The sequence below is a fragment of the Salmo salar genome, chromosome 09 (genome assembly GCF_965601325.2).
Source record: "Salmo salar chromosome 09, fSalSal1, whole genome shotgun sequence".
NCBI classification, from domain to species: Eukaryota; Metazoa; Chordata; class Actinopteri; order Salmoniformes; family Salmonidae; genus Salmo; species Salmo salar.
The window spans coordinates 18,822,249-18,846,088 of record NC_138299.1 but is presented as its reverse complement, the minus strand read 5'-3'; the positions used below and the strand labels follow the sequence as shown (position 1 = coordinate 18,846,088).

Sequence of the window (23,840 nt, the reverse complement as noted above, 5' to 3'; positions counted from 1 at the left end):
AGAGTACTGGTTGGTCCCCTCATGGAGAAATAGACCTACCCTTCTTCCGTTGGGTCTGCCCACATTATTCACACCAATGGCCTCTACTATTTCACATCATTGGCCACACAGTAGATGATATCGATTTAATTGTTTCGCATTGCTCTCATTTCCAAAGGCAACATTTTATGACCAGAGCAACCGAGAGCGTATTTTTAATCTGGTAATTTCTTCTTTGACATATGTTTATTAGGTAGGCAGAGCGAAAGACAGAAATGTAATGCTGTCATTCCTCAACTTTATTTCCACAGTCTGGCCATAGCAGACAAAATAATCTAAACAAATCAAAATGCTGATGAGACTAAATTTACATTGCATAATGGCTTCATGCTTTGTTTAGTGCATACTTTGCCAGATTCAGATTGCTTGAAAAGACCCATTATAATCTACTGTGTCAAATCCGAACAGTGGATGTGCCAAATGGAGATGTTAACTTGGAACAAGTGCTATAACACACTCAGGATTAAATATGACACGCAATTAATTCTTAGAATGCTGCAGTTTTATTCCTGATAAGGTTCCTCTATGTGAAGTGGTCAAATATGCATGGTTTGAGGCCTCTATGCCTTACAGTGAGGAACACCCATGCAGATCAGGTGTATAGAAACAGCCGCAACAATACTCTCATAAAAGTATTTGCATATAAAGCATGTGAAGAAAGTCTTTGTAAAGTGCTTTAATGCATCATGTTAAAAGGGTTAATTTAGAGTATAATTTTGAAGAACTAGAAATGCAATGCACCCGATACTTGCCACACAAGCTTGTTTTCTATCATTGGAAGACTGTTGCTGGCAAAGGTACTCCCTTCTCTTCTCTTACATTTTCCCCAATACATATGAATGATCAAAATGAAAATATGCAGCCAGCCCATAATTTGTTTCCATTTAGAGTTCCATCACTTAGAAATCGTTGGCCTTGAGGTTGTTCTAAAGCCTCATCTATTTATCTGTGGCTCTCAGACAGCCAAAGATGTGGATAGAGAATACATAGAGGGGTCAGTGACAGAATAAAAGGGGTGGTGGGCTTAAGTGCCCAGACTGGTCTGAGGATTAAGGCCATCAATATATTAGCGTTGCGTCCTCCACTAATTACCTTCTTATGTCTACCAGGCCTTGCTAAACAGCCTATTGCACAGAGGCAGCTAGTTTATTAGCTGTGATTTAATGTGATTTGATTTAATCTCAGATGAGATTGTAAAAAAATGTACAAATAAAAACACACTGATGCACATTTAAGATAGAGAACCCTCTCAGCTGAACATGTGAGTTGAGGTTACAGAGGCTTTTGAACACTAAAGAGATGGACACTGCCTCCTAGTGGGGGTGAGATTACAGTAACATTTATTTGCCCTTTCAAACTTCACAGATCACTCTACTGCCTGATGTTTATGTACAGTTGAAGTCAGAAGTTTACATACACCTTAACCAAAGACATTTCAACTCAGTTTTTCACAATTCCTGACATTTAATCCCAGTAAAAATTCCCTGTCTTAGGTCAGTTAGGATCACCACTTTATTTTAAGAATGTGAAATGTCAGAATAATAGTAGAGAATGATTTATTTCAGATTTTATTTCTTTCATCACATTCCCAGTGGGTCAGAAGTTTACATAAACTCAATTAGTATTTGGTAGCATTGCCTTTAAATTGTTTGACTTGGGTCAAATGTTTTGGGTAGCCTTCCACAAGCTTCCCACAATAAGTTGGCTGAATTTTGGCCCATTCCTCCTGACAGAGCTGGTGTAACTGAGTCAGGTTTGTAGGCCTCCTTGCTTGCACACGCTTTTTCAGTTCTGCCCACACATTTTCTATAGGATTGAGGTCAGGGCTTTGTGATGGCCACTCCAATACCTTGACTTTGTTGTCCTTAAGCCATTTTGCCACAACTTTGGAAGTATGCTAGGTGTCATTGTCCATTTGGAAGACACATTTGCAACCAAGCTTTAACTTCCTGACTGATGTCTTGAGATGTTGCTTCAATATATCCACATAATTGTCCTGCCTCATGATGCCATCTATTTTGTGAAGTGCACCAGTCCCTCCTGCAGCAAAGCACCCCCACAACATGATGCTGCCACCCCCGTGCTTCACGGTTGGGATGGTGTTCTTCGGCTTGCAAGCCTCCCCCTTTTTCCTCCAAACATAACAATGGTCATTATGGCCAAACAGTTCTATTTTTGTTTCATCAGACCAGAGGACATTTCTACAAAAAGTGCAATCTTTGTCCCCATGTGCAGTTGCAAACCGTAGTCTGGCATTTTTAATGGCAGTTTTGGAGCAGTGGCTTCTTCCTCGCTGAGTGGCCTTTCAGGTTATGTCGATATAGGACTCGTTTTACTGTTGATATAGATTATTTTGTACCAGTTTCCTCCAGCATCTTCATAAGGTCCTTTGCTGTTGTTCTGGGATTGATTTGCACTTTTCGCACCAAAGTACATTCATCTCTAGGAGACAGAACGTGTCTCCTTCCTGAGCGGTATGACGGCTGCGTGGTCCCATGGTGTTTATACTTGTGTACTATTGTTTGTACAGATGAACGTGTTGCCTTCAGGCGTTTGGAAATTGCTCTCAAGGATGAACCAGACTTGTGGAGGTCTACAATTTGAGGTCTTGGCTGATTTCTTTTGATTTTCCCATGATGTCAAGCAAAGAGGCCTTGAAATACATCCACAAGTACACCTCCAATTGACTGAAATTATGTGAATTAGCCTATCAGAAGCTTCTAAAGCCATGACATCACTCAAGAAATGTGTGGAGTGGTTGAAAAATGTGTTTTAATGACTCCAACCTAAGTGTATGTAAACTTCCAACTTCAACTGTATGTCATAAAGGACAAGGAAAGAAACTCCAGACTGGGAAAATCTGCAAGAAAAGAATTTATTCCTTGTAAACCTCAAAGAGCGAGAGCGCAGCCAAGGTCAGACCTGGGGTGAAACAGAGCAGACTGCGGGCGGGCATAGAAAACAAAAACGTTTTATACTTTCAACATCAGTTGAGCCAATGACATAGGTAGCACTGAGCAAAACGTTTTCCATATACAGTTGGTCATAACCACACACACAAAATCACCATTTCAGATGACTGCAAAACCACAGACTCAAGCTATTCCTCCCTGCAGAATATAACAATACCAAAAAGAGGAGTAAGGAAACAACTGTAGACGGTTCTTAACACCCATGGCCCAGGCAGTTGCCAATACTGTAACATTCACACAATTAAAGTCCCTTTCTTTCAACTACGTAAACAGTCTACTACAAACAGGTGAGCAGTTTTCCCGCCTGCTTGACATACTTCAGATATTTGTCAAACACGTCAGCCAATGTATTTGCAGTACATTCCTGGATAGCACATATTACTAGAAAACAAGCAATCCTTTCTTGGCACATGGGCTGAAGTTTGAGTATTCAGCAATAAAAGGAGCCCGATGAAGAATTTTCTATGCAAAATTCAGTGGAAATAAATGATGTCTCTTGGTTGGCATTTCCAGAGTCTTGTTTCTTGTACACATTGCACAAAATCCATCAACAGTTTTCCCTGTCAAACAGGTTTTTTTCAACAGTGCAATTTAAGTCAAATCAATAAAAAACATATGCAGGGACAATAGTTCAACCAACAGAACCAGAGTTTACAGCAGAGAGATGTGTTACAGTTGGATGCAGGGGAGAGGCCATGCTGGGAGCCTGGGACCTGTTTGCAGTAGACTTCGTAGTGGCTAACATTACCATATCAACGCACTGTAAAGGAGTAACATGACCATGCTAGAACAGACAAAATGGCCATATCGTCAGAACTGTTGAGCAAGTAGATGGGCTATCTGTTCTGAACCTAAGGTTAGGATCCAGGTTAGGGGTAAAATTGTATTTGTGGTTGGAAAGCCCTGTACTTCAGTCCTTTCTGGCATTGCCAGATACTGACTCCCACCACTGAGGCCCTGTCTCAAGGCACTGTGATCATGACAATTTGTGAGACTATTCTGGGTTTAAAGAGAAGGCATATTATACATGAACTTCGCAATACTATCTTTGCTTAACACTCTTTTCGACAGGATCGTGGAAAGTTGGGGGCTTTGAGGGAAATAAATGTAATTTTGCAGTTGATACTCAACATTTAGGGGTTGTTGTGGATCATTTACTTTGACATCTCTTGTTATTGAAACAAATAACATCTTGGTACAGCTCTGTTCTCATCTCAAAGTGATTTTTCTAACTTTTTGTGAAACAAGTGAAAAAGGAGAGACCACACAATCCACTTTCTAACATAAAAAAAACAATACCATAAAACCCAAGAACAGCCAATGGAAGTTTCAATTTGGTCTCTGATATTCACAACTGAAAAATAATAATAATTGACAAAACAGGGCTAGAGTCCATGCCAATGTTGCTCTACATTCCTCTGGGCATACTGATGGTACCTTCTTACCTTAAAAATAAACTGATATCTGTGCTTAGCGATCAGAATTTATTACATAGAAATAAGGGTGAGCACTCCTGCTACCAGAGATCCACATCCCAGCTCTAAAAGAAATGAAATCGACACCGGAATTACCCAATCCCAAGGCCAGAGACCAAGTAACTGGTAGCAGGTGGAGTAGATGTGGGGGGGGGGGGGGGGGGGGGGGGGCTGAAACGCCCTAGATAAGATACACGCCCAATTCTGTGAGATTTCACTAGACATTTACAAGAAGAAAAATAACTGGGAATTCCTAGTCGACATGATGTCTCAGACCTTTTTTTGTTTTAACTACAACAAATACAGTCACAATACAACATCCTTCAGACCCCCCCCCCCCCCCCCCCCCGCCAAAAAAGTTCTCAGCTGCAAACGTGACAAGCAGATCTGGAGGTGGGCTCTAAAAAATCAAAACAGAAGAGGATGGAAGGAGCGTTCACTTTTTCAGGGGCTGGTAGACAGAGGCGTTGGGGTCCAGGCCAGAGGGACTGGTGTCCATGAACTTGGAGGAGTAGTGGGGGGCCACAGGAGTCATGTTGCTGCTGTCAGCTGTGTAGGATATGCTGGGCATGACAGCCATCACCTCAGCTATCTTCTGCTTTAGGTCCTTGATCTCCTGGTCCTTCTGCAGGATCTGACCTAAGAGACAGACACACCCAGGAAGAAACTTTCAGATTAGACATTCATAATGTCATGCAATCTATTCTACATGAATCACATTCAGTAGGAGATAGGTGGGACTGAGGCAGTATTGCAAAGGTGCTGGACCCAGGCTGAACACTGACCTTGTGCAATCTCCAGCTGTCTCTTAGCATCGCCCAGTGCTGAGAACAGGTCCAGTTTGATGCGGGTCTCTGCAGACAGGCTGTTCTCCAGGTGCTGGGTCTTATCCTGCATGGCCGACAGCGCTGACATCAGCACTTCTGTGTCCTTCTCATTCTCTTTATACTTGTGGAGCTCCTAAGAGAGGGAGGGAACATCAGTACAAGTGGCATTGTCTGTGTGCCAGTGTACAGCAGGTGTGCATGAGTCAACATTTTGCGTTACTTTAACCAAAACGGTTGTTGACGTCAAAAGGCCGCCAACAAAACATACCCGAGTCTTAACTAAACAGTGAGCCTCACCTGCACTTTCATCTCCAGCTCTCTGATCTGTTCTTCTTTGAGCTTGATATCCATGGTCAGCTTCTTACACTCAGTCTCCAGTTCCGTGATCCGCCTCCTCAGCGTATCTGTGCACTCCCCCCTGTGGAGCAGACAGAGAGCGGGATCGCACCTATACTAACAGCAGGGAATAGCTTGAAACTGGCTAACAACAACTGATAGCAGATTATTTATTTTTGGGGAACTCTGGAGCCTTTTACCTGGATGCTGCTGCTAGTGCGACGGCTCTAGCTGTGGTGGCCTCTTCCAGCTTTTTGCGTTTCTTCTCGTCTGAAAGCTGTTTCTCTGCATTGGTGCGGGCCTCCTGCTCAACCTTCAGCCTCTTCTCCAGTTGGCCCACGGCCTGTTTGTCCTTCTGCTTGGCCTGGACAGCGTTATGGAGCCTGCACACACACATCAGCCACAGACCATGTGAGCCAGCGGGACTCCATCCCACCCCAGAAGTGACTTTTTGTAGCAGCTTAGGAGGTTAGGATAATAAAGGGTTAACTAAAATTATAGAATTGTCCCCGACGCGACTCGAAAATATCTAGCTACAACCAAGCCTGCCCTGAGAACAGTCTTGGTTTCCACTAATGCGATTCTGCACCTAGGACACCCAGGAATCCCATTTGGTCAATAATGACTTAATTGGACAATTAAAGCAGCCAGATGCCTAAGTGCTCCCTCTGCTCCAGTCTGGACTGCTGTGATTTGAAGCCTGCCAGACTGAAGCTTTCACAAGCATGCACTGAGACGAGAAGTAGACTGGATCCTCATCCGTAACCTTCACTATTATTTATGATTTAAGAAAATCCATCCTGCCAGTCCTCCCCCACTCCTGAATGTCTTAACACAGAGTTATCACTACATTTCAAACTAGCTCTTCCTGACCCTGGACAAAGTCATTTCGACGAGGGCATTCCAAGCTAAACCCAGTGTTTTTAGCCTCTTGAGCTTACATGGGAAAAAAGCTGTATGATAACCCTTAAGACCTTTGGTCCCAGCTAGTTTTTCCTGACTACGTGACCTGACAAGGAAAAGCTCCTGGTCCTAGTCCCAGCAGGTGATCAGATCCAGTCATGTATGACCTTTGACCTGTGCCACTCACTTGTTCTGCAGCAGCTCGTTCTCTTGTCGCAGCTGGCCCAGCTCAGAGCGGATGGAGCGCTCAGCGCTGCTCAAGGAGCCGATCTGACTGCGCAAGTCCTGCTCCACCTGTCTGCTGGCCTGCAGGTCCGCCTTCAGCTTCTTCACATCCTGCTCCAGCCTGCAGGGTTGGAAGGTGGAAGGAAATAAATGGAGAAAGAAGGGATGATGAGGAAGAGAGAAGCGGATGGGAAAGGGAGGAGAGAGGAGTTAGACAATTTTATGGAGAAACACTAAGAAAATAAGATGTACTTTATTAGTCCATATGAGATGGACATTTCTCTTCTGCTTTCCCCCCCAACCCCTCTGACACACACACACACACACACACAAAAGTATGGCCTTACTGAAGAGCTCAGTGACTTTCAACGTGGAACCGTCATAGGATGCCACCTTTCGAACAAGTGACTTCGTCAAATTTCTGCCCTGCTAGAGCTGGGATTCAAACTGGCAACCCTCCAGTTGCTGACCCGCTTCCCTCACCTCGACGCTACTGCCACCCGAGACATGTTTCTGCATAGTGCCTATAGTAGCTTGGTATCATCCACTGTTCCTTTATTTCTCCAGTCTTTGGTAAAGGTTTACCTTGGTTTCATCTGCTCATAATACTTTGTTTCAGTAGCGCAATCTTTGTACCTCTTAGCTCATTTCTAACCTGTCTTATGTTCTGCTGCTGCTGAATGGTTTGCATTTGGCTGTGACTGTTATTCTGCTGTCAAAGCCTCCTGCTGATGGTAGATTGTGCCTGTTGGCCATTTCACTGACAGATGTTTTAGGGTTCCGGTCATTTGTCAGTCGTTTTCCTTGGCCAATCACATCGTTGCCAAATGATTGTCACCGGTGGTTTCTCTTTTTCATGTTCCAAATTGTTGTTTTAACTGTAACCGTTTTCTTTACTACGGTTCTTGCTTTAAGTTCTCGCTTTCAGCTTCAAAATGGCTTGCTTTTCTTTAACCTACAGTTCTTTGGTTGGTTTACTTTTGCCTTTGGAGTCAGTCGTTTTTTAAACAAAGGCTAAAAAGACTAGACATCCACAGATTTATCATTATGAGTGTACAATCAATGCAAAAAGCAAACACTGACCAATAAGAAACATCTGCTAGCCAAGTGTCTATTCAGCCATATTTGTTAACAACAAAAACACAGTGTACCAATAACGTAAGCCAGGGAATCCACTAGTCAGAGACTGTGGCAAATGCAGGGTACATTTGAATGTGTATTACCCTGAACACCATGACAACTTGCCACACCAAATTTGACTTTCTTCTCACATTCTATACCCAGCTGAACAACTACAGACAAACAGGATGACACAGCCATCTTAAACTCAAGGTTCTCCTTTTCAGCCAGCATCATTTTGTGGCAAACTGATTTTAACAGTCCAAGTTTCTCACACCCCAGCCCACACAGTGGAAACAGCTCTACTTAGCGCCTATCTATCTGGAGCCTGCACTGCAGCAGGGTTAGTTTGAGGTGTCAGGGACTGGCTCCACACTCACATGACATCTGATAAGGGGAAGCATCCCATACAGCCATCATGTATCAGCAAGTCACTAATACTTTGAGAATATGAGAACTGTGACATCCAGGTGTGACATTCAACATGCTTTGGCTAGGCGAACCAAACGAGTGTGCTCGCATACTCCCTTAAAAAAGTCCTTCACTTGAAAAACAAGAAAGAAAATGGCAATAGTACAATAGTATTTTTCAAGTGAAAACATGTGCATGAAAACGAATGAATTAGTCTCTCATTGAACACTTCATTGAAGAATCCCTACTGTTGACCAATCACCGACGAAGGGGCATAGAATTTGGCTACCAACTTTAGATTGCCTTGATAAAAAAATGGCATGTGGACGAACAACCGAAGAAACCCTTGCCGAAGACCAAAACGTCACAAAATGTCATAATATATGCATGAACTGTTCCGGCTGGGAAGCATGTGGACGCCTTAATGAGTGAGTGTGTGTGAGTAGCCTCAAGCAAGCACAGCTGTTTGTGTATGGATGATGTGTTCTCTCTACTGTACTAGTGCTGTAGGCTTCTCTAATGGGTGCGTGTTAAACTCGCTTAGCCAGGTGCGTGTGCTGTACATACTGTGCTGTGTATATAATGTGCTCTTATCATAAGAGCACCTTCAGCCTGCTCAACCAGATGCATACAGTACGTGCATCTGCATATAAGTGCTCTTACCGTACGAGCGCCTCAGGCTTGCTCAGCTGATTGTTGGGGATGCAGTTGTCTGTTGGGTCCCTGTGGGAGCCCGCTGCTGGACCCTTCCCCACTGCACACTTCTGCTTCTTCCCAGAGGAAGAGGAGGAAGGGGCGGACAAGGGGACGCTGCCGTTGGTGGCGCTGTGTCCGCGGGGCGAGGAGTTAATTGCGGTGTTGCCACTAGTGTTCTTGTAGTTTTTCGAGGAGGAGGATGAGGAGGAGGAGCAGGAGGAAGAGGAGTTCTCCTCCTTCAGCAGCAGGTTCTCTGTGCTGCCCACCAGTTCGGTGGTCAGTCTCCTGTTGTTCATATGGTTCTCCATGTACTCCATCTCCTGGAGTTTACAGTCTACCGATGACGGCAGGATGCTATTGTGTTGCTTTTTGGCCTCGCGGCCCTCTTTCCCTTTTTCTCTGTACTCCAGCTCCGGTAGCGGTGCTGGCGTCTTTTTACCGACAAGTGCTCCATTCTGTGAGACTGGGACGGAGTCCACCTCAGATATCCCTTTAGCTGCTGCAGCTGAATGGAGGATGAAAGTCAGAAAGGAGAGAGATTAAATACAGTTGAAGTCAGAAGTTTACATACACCTTAGCCAAATATACTGCTCAAAAAAATAAAGGGAACACTTAAACAACACATCCTAGATCTGAATGAAAGAAATAATCTTATTAAATACTTTTTTCTTTACATAGTTGAATGTGCTGACAACAAAATCACACAAAAATAATCAATGGAAATCCAATTTATCAACCCATGGAGGTCTGGATTTGGAGTCACACTCAAAATTAAAGTGGAAAACCACACTACAGGCTGATCCAACTTCGATGTAATGTCCTTAAAACAAGTCAAAATGAGGCTCAGTAGTGTGTGTGGCCTCCACGTGCCTGTATGACCTCCCTACAACGCCTGGGCATGCTCCTGATGAGGTGGCGGATGGTCTCCTGAGGGTTCTCCTCCCAGACCTGGACTAAAGCATCCGCCAACTCCTGGACAGTCTGTGGTGCAATGTGGCGTTGGTGGATGGAGCGAGACATGATGTACCAGATGTGCTCAATTGGATTCAGATCTGGGGAACGGGCGGGCCAGTCCATAGCATCAATGCCTTCCTCTTGCAGGAACTGCTGACACACTCCAGCCACATGAGGTCTAGCATTGTCTTGCATTAGGAGGAACCCAGGGCCAACCGCACCAGCATATGGTCTCACAAGGGGTCTGAGGATCTCATCTCGGTACCTAATGGCAGTCAGGCTACCTCTGGCGAGCACATGGAGGGCTGTGCGGCCCCCCAAAGAAATGCCACCCCACACCATGACTGACCCACCGCCAAACCGGTCATGCTGGAGGATGTTGCAGGCAGCAGAACGTTCTCCACGGCGTCTCCAGACTCTGTCACATGCTCAGTGTGAACCTGCTTTCATCTGTGAAGAGCACAGGGCGCCAGTGGCGAATTTGCCAATCTTGGTGTTCTCTGGCAAATGCCAAACGCCCTGCACGGTGTTGGGCTGTAAGCACAACCCCCACCTGTGGATGTCGGGCCCTCATACCACCCTCATGGAGTCTGTTTCTAACCGTTTGAGCAGACACATGCACATTTGTGGCCTGCTGGAGGTCATTTTGCAGGGCTCTGGCAGTGCTTCTCCTGCTCCTCCTTGCACAAAGGCGAAGGTAGCGGTCCTGCTGCTGGGTTGTTGCCCTCCTACGGCCTCCTCCACGTCTCCTGATGTACTGGCCTGTCTCCTGGTAGCGCCTCCATGCTCTGGACACTACACTGACAGACACAGCAAACCTTCTTGCCACAGCTCGCATTGATGTGCCATCCTGGATGAGCTGCACTACCTGAGCCACTTGTGTGGGTTGTAGACTCAGTTTCATGCTACCACTAGAGTGAAAGCACCGCCAGCATTCAAAAGTGACCAAAACATCAGCTAGGAAGCATAGGAACTGAGAAGTGGTCTGTGGTCCCCACCTGCAGAACCACTCCTTTATTGGGGGTGTCTTGCTAATTGCCTATAATTTCCACCTGTTGTCTATTCCATTTGCACAACAGCATGTGAAATTTATTGTTAATCAGTGTTGCTTCCTAAGTGGACAGTTTGATTTCACAGAAGTGTGATTGACTTAGAGTTACATTGTGTTGTTTAAGTGTTCCCTTTATTTTTTTGAGCAGTGTACATTTAAACTTAGTTTTTCACAATTCCTGAAATTTAATCCAAGTAAAAATTCCCTGTCTTAGGTCAGTTAGGATCACCACTTTATTGTAAGAATGTGAGATGTCAGAATAATAGTAGAGAGAAATAATTATTTCAGCTTTTATTTCTTTCATCACATTCCCAGTGGGTCAGAAGATTACATACACTCAATTAGTATTTGGTAGCATTGCCTTTAAATTGTTTAACTTGGGTCAAACGTTTTGGGTAGCCTTCCACAAGCTTCCCACAATAAGTTGGCTGAATTTTGGCCCATTCCTCCTGACAGAGCTGGTGTAACCGAGTCAGGTTTGTAGGCCTCTTTGCTCACACATGCTTTTTCAGTTCTGCCCACACATTTTCTACAGGATTGAGGTCAGGGCTTTGTGATGGCCACTCCAATACCTTGACTTTGTTGTCCTTAAGCCATTTTGCCACAACTTTGGAAGTATGCTAGGTGTCATTGTCCATTTGGAAGACACATTTGCAACCAAGCTTTAACTTCCTGACTGATGTCTTGAGATTTTGCTTCAATATATCCACATCATTTTCCTCCCTCATGACGCCATCTATTTTGTGAAGTGCACCAGTCCCTCCTGCAGCAAAGCACCCCCACAACATGATGCTGCCACCCCCGTGCTTCACGGTTGGGATGGTGTTCTTCGGCTTGCAAGCATCCCCCTTTTTCCTCCAAACATAATGATGGTCATTATGGCCAAACAGTTATATTTTTGTTTCATCAGACCAGAAGACATTTCTCCAAAAAGTACGATCTTTGTACCCATGTGCAGTTGCAAACCGCAGTCTGGCTTTTTTATGGCGGTTTTGGAGCAATGGCTTCTTCCTTGCTGAGCGGCCTTTCAGGTTATGTCGATATAGGACTCGTTTTACTGTGGATACAGATACTTTTGTACCCGTTTCCTCCAGCATCTTCACAAGGTCCTTTGCTGTTGTTCTGGGATTGATTTGCACTTTTCACACCAAAGTATGTTCATCTCTAGGAGACAGAACGCATCTCCTTCCTGAGCGGTATGACGGCTGCGTGGTCCCATGGTGTTTATACTTGCGTACTATTGTTTGTACAGATGAACCTGGTACCTTCAGGTGTTTGGAAATTGCTCCCAAGGATGAACTAGACTTGTGGAGGTCTACCATTTTTTTCTGAGGTCTTGGCAGATTTCTTTTGATTTTCCCATGATGTCAAGCAAAGAGGCAGGGAGTTTGAAGGTAGGCCTTGAAATACATCCACACCTCCAATTGACTCAAATTATGTCAATTAGCCTATCAGAAGCTTCTAAAGCCATGACATCATTTTCTGAAATTTTCCAAGCTGTTTAAAGGCACAGTCAACTTAGCGTATATAAGCTTCTGACCCACTGGAATTGTGATACAGTGAATTATAAGTGAAATAATCAGTCTGTAAACAATTGTTGGAAAAATTACTTGTGTCATGCACAAAGTAGATGGCCTAACCGACTTGCCAAAAATATAGTTTGTTAACCTCTATGGGCTAGGTGGGATGCAAGCGTCCCACCCGTGGTGCACTCCATCAACAGCAGGTGCATTTCAAGAGCGGCAAATTTGAATCCAAATAAATGTCAAAATTCAAATTTTTCAAACATACAACTATTTTACACCCTTTGAAAGATAAACATCTCCTTAATCTAACCACGTTTTACGATTTCAAAAAGGTTTTACGGCGAAAGCATAAATTTAGAGTATGTTAGGACAGTACATTTACAAGAGTTGTGTGTAATGTTGTGCCAATTCAAAGACAGGCGTCACCAAAACCATAAAATCAGCTAAAATTATGCACTAACCTTTTACAATCTCCAACAGATGACACTCCTAGGACATTATGTTAGACAATGCATGCATTTTTAGTTCTATCAAGTTCATATTTATATCCAAAAACAGCGTTTTACTGTGGCGTTGATGTTCAGGAAATCGTTTCCCTCCAATAACCGGCATTCAAGTCAGCACCACAAATTAAATAATTAAAATTAGAAAACATTGGTAAAATATTATATTGTCATTTAAAGAATTATAGATTTACATCTCTTGAACGCAATCAACTTGCCAGATTTAAAAATAACCTTACTGGGAAATCACACTTTGCAATAATCTGAGCACTGCGCCCAGAAAAATACGCGTTGCGATACAGACTAGCCGCCATGTTGGGGAGATCTAAAATCGAAAATACTATGTAAATAATCCATTACCTTTGATTCTCTTCATCAGATGTCACTTCCAGGTATCACAGGTCCATAACGAATGTAGTTTTGTTCAAAAAAGCTCATCATTTATGTCCAAAAATCTCCGTCTTGTTAGCACATGATCTAAGCCCGCCGGACTTCACTTCATGAACGAGGGGAAAAAATATATTTACGTTCGTTCAAACATGTCAAACGTTGTATAGCATAAATCATTAGGGCCTTTTTTAACCAGAACATGAATAATATTCAAGGTGGACGAATGCATTCTCTTTTATAACGTATTGGAACGAGGGTACCCAACATGAACTCGCGCGCCAGGTGTCTAATGGGCCATCATCGTTCCATGGCTCTTGTTCGGTCAGATCTCCCTCCAGAAGACTCAAAACACTTTGTAAAGGCTGGTGACATCTAGTGGAAGCAATAGGAAGTGCCAAAATATTCCTCAGCCCCTGTGTTTTTCAATGGCATAGGTTTAAAGGTAATACAACACATCAGGTATCCACTTCCTGTCAGAATCTGTCTCAGGGTTTTGCCTGCCAAATGAGTTCTGTTATACTCACAGACACCATTCAAACAGTTTTAGAAACTTTAGGGTGTTTTCTATCCATATATAATAAGTATATGCATATTCTAGTTACTGGGTAGGATTAGTAACCAGATTAAATCGGGTACATTTTTTTATCCAGCCGTGCAAATACTGCCCCCTAGCCCTAACAGGTTAACCTGTTAGGGCTAGGGGGCAGCATTTGCACGTCTGGATAAAAAAAATGTACCCGATTTAATCTGGTTACTAATCCTACCCAGTAACTAGAATATGCATATACTTATTATATATGGATAGAAAACACTCTAAAGTTTCTAAAACAGTTTGAATGGTGTCTGTGAGTATAACAGAACTCATTTGGCAGGCAAAACCCTGAGACATTTTCTGACAGGAAGTGGATACCTGATGTGTTGTATTGACTTTAAACCTATCCCATTGAAAAACACAGGGGCTGAGGAATATTTTGGCACTTCCTATTGCTTCCACTAGATGTCACCAGCCTTTACAAAGTGTTTTGAGTCTTCTGGAGGGAGATCTGACCGAACAAGAGCCATGGAACGATGATGTCCCATTAGACACCTGGCGCGCGAGTTCATGTTGGGTACCCTCGTTCCAATACGTTATAAAAGAGTATGCATTCGTCCACCTTGAATATTATTCATGTTCTGGTTAAAAAAGGCCCTAATGATTTATGCTATACAACGTTTGACATGTTTGAACGAACAGAAATATATTTTTTCCCCTCGTTCATGACGAGAAGTCCGGCTGGATTAGATCATGTGCTAACAAGACGGAGATTTTTGGACATAAATGATGAGCTTTTTTGAACAAAACTACATTCGTTATGGACCTGTGATACCTGGAAGTGACATCTGATGAAGAGAATCAAAGGTAATGGATTATTTACATAGTATTTTCGATTTTAGATCTCCCCAACATGACGTCTAGTCTGTATCGCAACGCGTATTTTTCTGGGCGCAGTGCTCAGATTATTGCAAAGTGTGATTTCCCAGTAAGGTTATTTTTAAATCTGGCAAGTTGATTGCGTTCAAGAGATGTAAATCTATAATTCTTTAAATGACAATATAATATTTTACCAATGTTTTCTAATTTTAATTATTTAATTTGTGACGCTGACTTGACTGCCGGTTATTGGAGGGAAACGATTTCCTCAACATCAATGCCATAGTAAAACGCTGTTTTTGGATATAAATATGAACTTGATAGAACTAAAAATGCATGCATTGTCTAACATAATGTCCTAGGAGTGTCATCTGATGGAGATTGTAAAAGGTTAGTGCATCATTTTAGCTGGTTTTATGGTTTTGGTGACCCTGTCTTTGACTTGACAAAACATTACACACAACTCTTGTAAATGTACTGTCCTAACATACTCTACATTTATGCTTTCGCCGTAAAACCTTTTTGAAATCGTAAAACGTGGTTAGATTAAGGAGATGTTTATCTTTCAAATGGTGTAAAATAGTTGTATTTTTGAAAAATTTGAATTTTGACATTTATTTGGATTCAAATTTGCCGCTCTTGAAATGCACCTGCTGTTGATGGAGTGCACCACGGGTGGCACGCTAGCGTCCCACCTAGCCCATAGAGGTTAACAAGAAATTTGTGGAGTGGTTGAAAAACGAGTTTAATGACTCCAACCTAAGTGTATGTAAACTTCCGACTTCAACTGTACATATTTATTAGGAATCGGACAATCACTTGGATCCTCACTTGAACCACATCCTTGTCTAATGGTATCTGGAGCATCTGTTGCAAGGCTCGCGTGCATCTCACCTTCCTCCGCTTCCCTCTCTTGTCTCTGTAGCATCTGTTGCTCTGGGGGCAGGGCCTGTTGCAGGAGCTGCATGTAGAACTCATTCTCCTTCTGCACCTCCTTCTGCTTTCTTAAGCGCATTTTATAGCTGACGTAGCTCTTGAAGCCAAAGCCCAGCGTCACCACCGGGTAGCCAATGCTACAGAGAGATCGATCGAGAACAAAGTTCAGACAACTCATCCTGCCTGATGTATCCAAGACAAACTGGTTCACAAGTTGAGACAAGCATAGGTACTATGAAAGAAAAGCCTTGAGATGAACATCACTGCCGTATGTAAAGCTAAAGGAATTACAGGTCCTAATATCCTGCATTACTACATAGCATGTATTATGCGCTGTTATCTAAATCCACTTAGAGGTCTTTAAGAGTACTTAGATTATAAATGGTGTGTATGACCTTACAGATCTGGGGCAGAAATATTGCCTAAACCCCATCTTAGAAGATCAGATTTTTCATAATTCTACACACTGAATGAAACCAGCATGTAATCTTGTTCTCTTTTTGGAGAGTGGAGTCTGAGCTTGGGGGATATCCAGCAGTCATTACTTGTACATTATGCCTAACAAGCAGAAATATTGTTTTCTGAGAGTCAATGGGGCAGAACAATCCCATCCCCTGTTTGGCCTGTGGGTCTAAGAAGGATTCTTCCTCACATATAGCCTACACTCACACCTGCCTCCAGAGCTTAGACAAAAACTTGACTTAAAAAGGAAAATTCCACCAATCTGGCCCAGATTTCTGTATTTTGAAAGCTACATATCTTTAAAACTTAATTGCTGACATGCAAAACATGTTGGGACTATATCAACAATGGACTAATGAAACAAGTACAAAAATATTGTTTTGGGGTGGAGATTTCCTTTAACAACTTACCAATGTGCAGCAAATGGGCGACACAAGTCGACATGGAAGTTCTTCAGGTCTTTGAATCTGATGGCTGCCTCTATGTACACAAATAGTATCCAAAGAGACACTGTGGGGAGACAGACCCCTCTCTCTGTAAAAGCAAAAAAAAGGTGTGAGAACAGAAAATAGACTACTGGTCATGATAACCACACAACTACATGCATCAAGATACAGTGCCTTCAGAATGTATTCACATCCCTTGACTTTTTCCCCATTTTTTGTTGCATTACAGCCAGAATTGAAAATGGATTCAATTCAGATTTTTTTGTCACTGGCCTACACACAATACCCCATCATGTCAAAGTGGAATAAGGTTTTATACATTTTTACAAATTAATAAAAAATGAAAAGCTGAAATGTCTTGAGTCAATAAGTATTCAACCCCTTTGTTATGGGAAGCCTAAATAAGTTCAGAAGTAAAAAATTGCTTAACAAGTCACATAAGTTGCATGGACTAACTGTTTGCAATAATAGTGTTTTTCATGATTGTTGAACCTCATCTCTGCTGCTCTGTACCCCACACATACAGATAATTGTAAGGTCCCTCAGTCAGGCAGTGAATTTCAAACAAAGACCAGGGAGGTTTTCCCAATGCCTAGCAAATTAGGGCACCCATTGGTGCAGACATTGAATATCCCTTTGAGCATGGTGAAGTTATTAACACTTTGGATGCTGTATCGATACACACGTTCACTACAAAGACACAGCTGTCCTTTCTAACTCAGTTGCCGGAGAGACGGGAAACCGCTCAGGAATTTCACCATGAGGACAATGGTGACTTTAAAACAGTTAGAGTTTAATGGCTGTGATAGGAGAAAACTGAGGATGGATCAACATTGTAGTTACTCCACAATACTAACTAATTGACAGAGTGATTGTTAAGGACTGGGGAGGTTTTCAGGATTAAAAAAGAAACAATGAGCGAAGCACAGGCAAAATCCCACATGGTTCAGTCTGCTTTCCACCAAACACTGGGAGATGAATTCACCTTTCAGCAGGACAATAACCTATGGCCAAATCTACACTGAAGTTGCTTACCAAGAAGACAGTCAATGTTCCTGAATGGTTGAGTTAAAGTTTTGACCTAAATCTGCTTGAAAATCTATTGCCAGACCTGATAATGGTTGTCTATTAATGATTAATAACCAATTTGACAGAGCTTGAAGAATTTGGCAGATTTGGCAAATGTAGCACAATCCAGTTGTGGAAAGCGCTTCGAGATTTACCCAGAAAGACTCAAAGCTAAAATCGCTGCCAAAGGTGATTCTAACATGTATTGACAAATGTTAGAATTTCTTCCACTTTGACAGAGTATTTTGTGTAGATCATTGACAAAAATAAGAAAATTACATCAATTTTAATCCCACTTTGTAACACAACAAAATGTGGGAAAAGTCAAGGGGTGTGAATACTTTCTGAAGGCATGGTACATGGTCATGATAACCATATGTCCACATGAAAAATATCCATGCAGACCTACTTCCTCCAAACATGAAACAAGGTTTTACATTGCGGTCAGCAAAGCAGCCTCCCACAAGAACACAAACATCACAACAGCAACAGGGTAGATCAGCTTTTCAGTGACAAGTACAAATTGAGACACAGACACACACAACCACAAAAGGACAGCTTTTCAGTGAGGCATACAAAAAAAACAAAGAGCTCTCCAGAGCTAACATGACTCAATGTGTGATTGTTGGCTGAGACAGCAAGTCAGCCCCCTTTACCATGTCTGATCCCACATAGTACATTCAAACAACACACTGGCTTTATGGAAAAGTCCCGGGCCAACTATAATTACATCAGCAGCAGAACAAACAGAATCAGTGGATAGAGAATAGATAGCCCCTGTCCATTGTCTCCTGGGCAGAAATAACCATAGGCACATTCACCAACACAGGGTAGGGATTAATGAATGTGTATTAAAGATGCACTATGCAGAAATCGCTCCACCATTTCCTGGCTGTAAAAATTCTAATAGTTCACCTAATTTCAATTGATGTGACAAAAAGGCAAGGATAGTGTAGAGAATCATTGTACCATCTAAACCGCTGTGAAATATATTTTCAATAACCAAAAATATTGTATTTTCAACTGTTTGAAGCTGGTGTACAAAACGTAAAGTAAAAAAGACAAAAAAACTCTACTTAAAAACGAGAAGCATTGAAATGGCACACAAAGAACAGATTTGCAGCTTCTTAGCCCTGCGTTCAATGAGAATGACATGCATAACACACATTTCTATGTGAATTTGGTGGGTCGCCCAAAAAGTTACATATTGCAGCTTTAATACTCCAATGACAAAATAATTGATTATTTCTCAATTATGCTTTAAGATTAAAATGTCAAATATGTCATTAATCCTTCCTCCAAATGACCCTTCTATGGATAACATTTTGTGGGGAAACCCAAATCATGGTATTTTTTCGTTCTAGTTTCTTGAAGATTCACCCTCCTGTGAAACTCCTGTCACCAGTCCCATTTCTTTACAGCTAGGCTTAAATAGTGCAATACAGGGATCATACCAAAAGAGGTTGGTGGCACCTTAATTGGGGAGGACGGGCTCGTGGTAATGGCATCAAATATCAATCAAATCAAATGCCATTCCATTTAATCCGTTCCTCGGCAGCCTCCGCTGGATCATAACCACACACTAATTCAATAAGGTATTTTCCTTGTTAAAAGGCAGGTGAATAGGAGGAGAGCTTACCTGTATGCCACACGTACTGCACCCACACGTAGGTACTGGCAGCAAAGAACAGCCATTGCACGGGGATGAAGAGCAGGCATATGATGTCGGAGGTAAACGCCACACACACAAAGAACACTGAAAACGCCTGGAAGAGTAGAGACACGAGTTGGGTTAGTAGGAGCTCTGCAAAAAGGCAGAAAAACACATTGCTAGAAACAACCAGAGAGATGTGGGTCACATATTGTCCACATCACAATTTTTCATTGTGTGATGATTAAATTGGCAATTAAATGCAAAAACATATCTGCAAAAGACATCAAAGCCCAATCAATGACTTAGTAGAGTCACCTCTAGAGAATTGGAGGGGAATAACATTATGTAAATATTTTGAAAACATAGCCGCACTAGTGCAGGACTCAGATCTTGTTCTGCAGATGCTCCATAGACCTGCTCTCCTCGTCTATACCACAGATCGGTCAGGCCAGGACACAGCCAGACAAACTCACCAGCCCCTGGTATCTGAAGGAGTCATACACACTTCTGATGAACAGCCAGAAGGGCCACAGGTACTCAAACCTGAACTCGAGCACAAAGTCTGCCAGTAGCACCAGTGCCCACACCACCAGGAACTTCAGGTACAGGAAGGTACTGGAGAAGAAAGAAATGTATGAGTTTTAACATGTCCAATGCCACAACCAGCCACAGACTGTTCTCTATGCTACTGTCAGGCAACCAATACCAGAGCATCAGGACTTGGACCAACAGGCTCAGAGACAGCATCCATCTCCAAGCAATTAAGACTTAGCTAATCAATAGCAACTCAGACTGTATGGACTATTTGCATTGACTCTACCTGCACTGGCTATATGCACTCAAACGTCTACACACACACACACTACTTTTTTTTGTACTCTTAGTATTATGCATCCTGATGCTTAGTCACTTTACATCTGCCTACATGTACACATTACCTCTATTACCACATATCCCTTCACATTTATATGATAATGGTACTCCTTGTATATACAGTATAGCTTCATTCTTGTGTCTTTTATAGGCCTGACCCCATTTAGTCAACTGGTCGATTGTTTGGTCGACCAAGAATTCTTTAGGTCGAGCAGTATCCCACCCCAACAAAATCAATTGTCCATGGTGTACAAGACACCTGTCTAATTAAAGACGGTCTGAGTGGACTAATCCATTGTGGAGGCCGTGGGGTTGGCAGTCCATCGCTCACTTAAAATTAGGGAAGATTTGGGCCAAATTCGAGTTGGCTCAAATGGAATTCTCAAATTCGAGCTGGGTCAAGGGAAACCCGGGCCAACGCAGCCCAGTTTCACAACTGGTGCCAGCTCAATTAGAATTCGGGGTGGTGACGCAGTTACTATGCAACCACCAAGCTGACCATTGCTGGATGCTAACACAACGTTAGCTAGCTTGTCTGGGCTTGTTACTGTTAGCTAACAAATGGACAAGCAGTACTGCATTAGTCAGACATGACACAAATTACCACCATAGCTGGATCCTTCGTTCATTTTTGTACTACACAATAAAAACTTTTATGGGAAGTCAGCCCTCGAATGCTAGCTATCTACCGTTAGCTAGCAAATCAGAGTTGAAACAAGCTAGCTAGCTAACGTGAGCCAGCAGGAATGTCAGCTGGCCAGTCATATTGAAAGCTAGATCGTATCAAACTTGTTGCCTGGTTTGCTTGGTCGGCTCGCTAATAGCTAATGCCATGGTAAGCAAGGTAGGAATTAAGCTAGCCTGTTATGCTAGCAGTGATGCTAACTGTTTAGCTAGCTAACGTCAGCAAGCTAAATACATGGCTGGCACTGGCAGGACTATGAGGCGAAATAAATTCAACATCTTGCTAGCTAGCAACATTGGCGAAGCCAGCTGCAGTCACATATTGGCTGCCTAGCATGATTTCTCATTTCTGGGGGCAGTGGAAATTCAATTTGAGCAAGCCCACCAAGGCCATCCCAACCTGGGTTGACTTCAAAGTGCCAATGGAAACGGGGCTTAAGATATGTGCTACTCAAACTGTATATGGTTACATTACATAAGAACAAACGGTGCAACACTAATAAAAATATTTTAAACTCAGCAAAAAAAGAAACGTCCCCTCACTGTCAACTGTTTATTTTCAGCAAACTTAACATGTGTAAATATTTGTATGAACATAACAAGATTCAACAACAGACAAACTAAACAAGTTCAACAGACATGTGACTAACAGAAATTGAATAATGTGTTCCTGAACAAGGGGGGGTGGGCGAAATCTAAAGTAACAGTCAATGCAGCTGGTGGCCACACCAGATACTAAGTACTGCAGTGCATCTCCTCCTCATAGACAGCACCAGATTTGTAAGGTCTTTCTGTGAGATGTTACCCCACTCTTCCATCAAGGCACCTGCAAGTTCCCAGACATTTCTGGGGGATATGGCTCTAGCCCTCACCCTCCGATCCAACAGGTCCCAGACGTGCTCAATGGGATAGAGATCCGGGCTCTTCGCTGGCCATGGCAGAACACTGACATTCCTGGCTTGCAGGAATTCATGCACAGAACGAGCAGTATGGCTGGTGGCATTGTCATGCTGGAGGGTGATGTCAGGATGAGCCTGCAGGAAGGGTACCACATGAGGGAGGAGGATGTCTTCCCTGTAACGCACAGCGCTGAGATTGCCTGCAATGACAACAAGCTCAGTCCAATGATGCTGTGACAAACCGCCTCAGACCATGACGGACCCTCCACCTCCAAATCGATCCCGCTCCAGAGTTACAAGGCCTCGGTGTAACGCTCATTCCTTAGACGATAAACGCGAATCCAACCATCACCCCTGGTGAGACAAAACCGTGACTCGTCAGTGAAGAGCACTTTTTGCTAGTCCTGTATGCTCCAGCGACGGTGGGTTTGTGCCCATAGGCGACGTTGTTGACGGTGATGTCTGGTGAGGACCTGCCTTACAAAAGGCCTGCAAGCCCTCAGTCCAGCCTCTCTCAGCCTATTGCGGACAGTCTGAGCACTGATGGAGGGATTGTACGTTCTTGGTGTAGCTCAGGCAGTTGTTGTTGCCATCCTGTACCTGTCCCGCAGGTGTGATGTTCGGATGTACCGATCCTGTGCAGGTGCTGTTACACGTGGTCTGCCACCGCGAGGACGATCAGCTGTCCGTCCTGTCTCCCTGTAGCTCTGTCTTAGGCGGCTCACAATACGGACATTGCAATTTATTGACCTGGCCACATCTGCAGTCCTCATGCCTCCTTGCAGCATGCCTAAGGCACGTTCACGCAGATGAGCAGGGACCCTGGGCATCTTTCTTTTGGTGTTTTTCAGAGTCAGTAGAAAGGCCTCTTTAGTGTCCTAAGCTTTCATAACTGTGACCTTAATTGCCTACCGTCTGTAAGCTGTTAGTGTCTTAACGACCATTCCACAGGCGCATGTTCATTGTTTATGGTTCATTGAACAAGCATGGGAAACAGTGTTTAAACCCTTTACAATGAAGATCTGTGAAGTTATTTGGATTTTTACGAATTATCTTTGAAAGAGTGTCCTGAAAAAGAAACGTTCCTTTTTTTGCTGAGTTTATAACGAATGCGCTTTCTCCCGCATTGGATAGTGATCGCTGTCCGCGGTTCTGAAACATTGTGCTGTTGAATTGCCGCCTTTTTCCTAAACCATGTTGCTATGTGCATAAAAGCCATGTTACCCAGCATATTGGTGTTGAGAACAATTCGGAGGCAGCAATGGAGTTACGAGATGAGAAAACAGCCCTTGCCTTCAATGTCTGAGAAAAGTGATGAGAGAGGAAACCAACTTAATTAGGTCTATAATCAACAGCCTAACTGTTAAATGTGCCTGGCTTTATAAAATCAGCCATATATACAGTTGAAGTCAGAAGTTGACATACACCTTAGCCAAATACATTTAAACTGTTATTCACAATTCCTGACATTTAATCCCAGTAAAAATTCCCTGTCTTAGGTCAGGATCACCACTTTATTTTAAGAATGTGAAATGTCAGAATAATATTAGAAAGAATTACTTATTTCAGATTTTATTTCTTTCATCACATTCCCAGTGGGTCAGAAGTTTACATACACTCAATTAGTATTTGGTAGCATTGCCTTTAAATTGTTTAACTTGGGTCAAATGTTTTGGGTAGCCTTCCATAAGCTTCCCACAATAAATTGGCTGAATTTTGGCCCATTCCTCCTGACAGAGCTGGTGTAACCGAGTCAGGTTTGTAGGCCTCTTTGCTCACACACGCTTTTTCAGTTCTGCCCACACATTTTCTACAGGATTGAGGTCAGAGCTTTGTGATGGCCACTCCAATACCTTGACTTTGTTGTCCTTAACTTCTTTGGGATAGGGGGCAGAATTTTCATGTCCTGATAAAAAAATGTACCCGATTTAATCTGGTTACTACTCCAGCCCAGAAACTAGAATATGCATATAATTAGTA

At 42.9% G+C, this 23,840-nt stretch overlaps 1 protein-coding gene across 1 annotated transcript in view; it reads right to left on the bottom strand.

The window, feature by feature from the left end:
* Window positions 1-2,895: 2,895 nt before the first annotated feature.
* The window catches only part of LOC106610893 (macoilin-1), a 30,731-nt gene continuing 9,786 nt past the window's right edge, over window positions 2,896-23,840 (bottom strand). Inside the window, exons 2-11 of the mRNA XM_014210557.3 lie at window positions 19,878-20,019; window positions 19,390-19,516; window positions 16,647-16,770; window positions 15,733-15,911; window positions 8,971-9,508; window positions 6,740-6,898; window positions 5,850-6,032; window positions 5,611-5,731; window positions 5,272-5,446; window positions 2,896-5,125 (exon numbers count right to left, since the gene is read on the bottom strand). Coding sequence (XP_014066032.3) covers window positions 4,923-5,125; window positions 5,272-5,446; window positions 5,611-5,731; window positions 5,850-6,032; window positions 6,740-6,898; window positions 8,971-9,508; window positions 15,733-15,911; window positions 16,647-16,770; window positions 19,390-19,516; window positions 19,878-20,019 — 1,951 coding nt within the window. The 3' untranslated portion in view covers window positions 2,896-4,922. The remainder of the gene's footprint in view (window positions 5,126-5,271; window positions 5,447-5,610; window positions 5,732-5,849; window positions 6,033-6,739; window positions 6,899-8,970; window positions 9,509-15,732; window positions 15,912-16,646; window positions 16,771-19,389; window positions 19,517-19,877; window positions 20,020-23,840) is intronic.